General features: G+C 33.9%; 1 protein-coding gene across 1 annotated transcript in view; it reads right to left on the bottom strand.

The window, feature by feature from the left end:
• Window positions 1-1273, bottom strand: part of LOC106514228 (CUB and sushi domain-containing protein 3) — a gene marked incomplete in the record, with an annotated part of 356940 nt that overhangs the window by 114411 nt on the left and 241256 nt on the right. Inside the window, 1 exon segment of the mRNA XM_014003387.1 lies at window positions 206-351. Within this exon segment, the coding sequence (XP_013858841.1) occupies window positions 206-351 (146 nt within the window).

Genomic DNA, 1273 nt, shown 5'->3' with positions numbered 1-1273 from the left:
GTGTGTGTGTGTGTGTGTGTGTGTGTGTGTATGTGTGTGTGTGGGGGGGGCACATTATTAGTTTCTACTTTTGAGTCTGTCTGTATTGTATTGTCTTTTTTGTTTTATGTTTTGTCTTGTATGTGTGTTGTTTTTTCTCCCTAAATACTTTGTGTTATAAGGCCCTTTAAAACTGTTCAAAATAAATATACAAAAGGGACATTACCATAATAATGAAGCTCAAAGAAGCCACTGGTGCTGAAGTCACTGTGGAACTTGATGAGGACTTGATTGGCAGTGGTGGACACGCCCTCCTGTGCTGAGCTGCCACTGAACTGGCCAATCTGAGGCGAGGACTGGTCTGGTCCATCCCTGATGCACAGAAACAAGGAGAGGTGTGTTGGTGTTGATTGTGTCCAGGAGATGAAGAGGCAGGCGATGAGGGAGGAAATGATTTATGAATAAACAGCAGTGAAACGTTTCTGGGATCAAAGGGCTGGCTTATTTATCCTCAAGCAGTCTTGACTTGGTACTGATTCTTGACAATCTGGGTTTATCAAACTGAGCCAGAGTAGAAGTTTATGTGGTATTGTATTAAAACCTTCCCTCCCTGCAGCCATGATACATATTGATTAAAAATAAGGGTTAAGGGGAGAAAATGAAGGAAACTAAAGATGAAAAAAGTAAAAAGAAATGGACAAATTCTAAATCAACTTAAAAATAAAAACACAAACCAGTGAAATATACAGTAGGTGTAACTGCAAATAGGTTAAAAAACAAAAATGATTCAAGTTAATACAAATACTGAATAAGTTACTGCAGACTTTTAATCGAATATGTGTATAAATAAAAGGTATTTTAAATAATGACAATTTGTTTTTTTTGTCTTTAAAGTGATAGCTCAAATTTTTGTGAGTTTTGTAGAAAAGCTGTGAACAATTTTTATTTTACTTGTTGCAAAAGAGCAAAATGGAGTGCTGTTCTCATAATATTAAAAAAAATAAAAATAATAATTACATTGGCACTTGTACAACTGTTAGCTCTTGTTTTTTTTCCATTCCCTTCTCATTGTACAAGTTATTCCAGCAGACATGTTCAGGTAACAAATGGTACAGATAGCTGCTGCTGTTGCTGCAACTTCTGCTTAAAATTAACCACAATACTCTACTTAAAAAAATAAAATAAAACTTGTCATGTTAAGTTTCAAACAATGTAAAAAAAAACTTGTCATGTTAAAATTGAAGCAATGTAAAAGTAAAAACATAAACCAAAAAAAAAAAAAAAAAAAAAAAAA

The sequence above is a fragment of the Austrofundulus limnaeus genome, unplaced genomic scaffold (assembly GCF_001266775.1).
Source record: "Austrofundulus limnaeus strain Quisiro unplaced genomic scaffold, Austrofundulus_limnaeus-1.0 Scaffold18, whole genome shotgun sequence".
NCBI lineage: Eukaryota > Metazoa > Chordata > Actinopteri > Cyprinodontiformes > Rivulidae > Austrofundulus > Austrofundulus limnaeus.
Note: the sequence above shows the minus strand (reverse complement) of the source record. Positions and strands in the feature narration are given on the sequence as shown.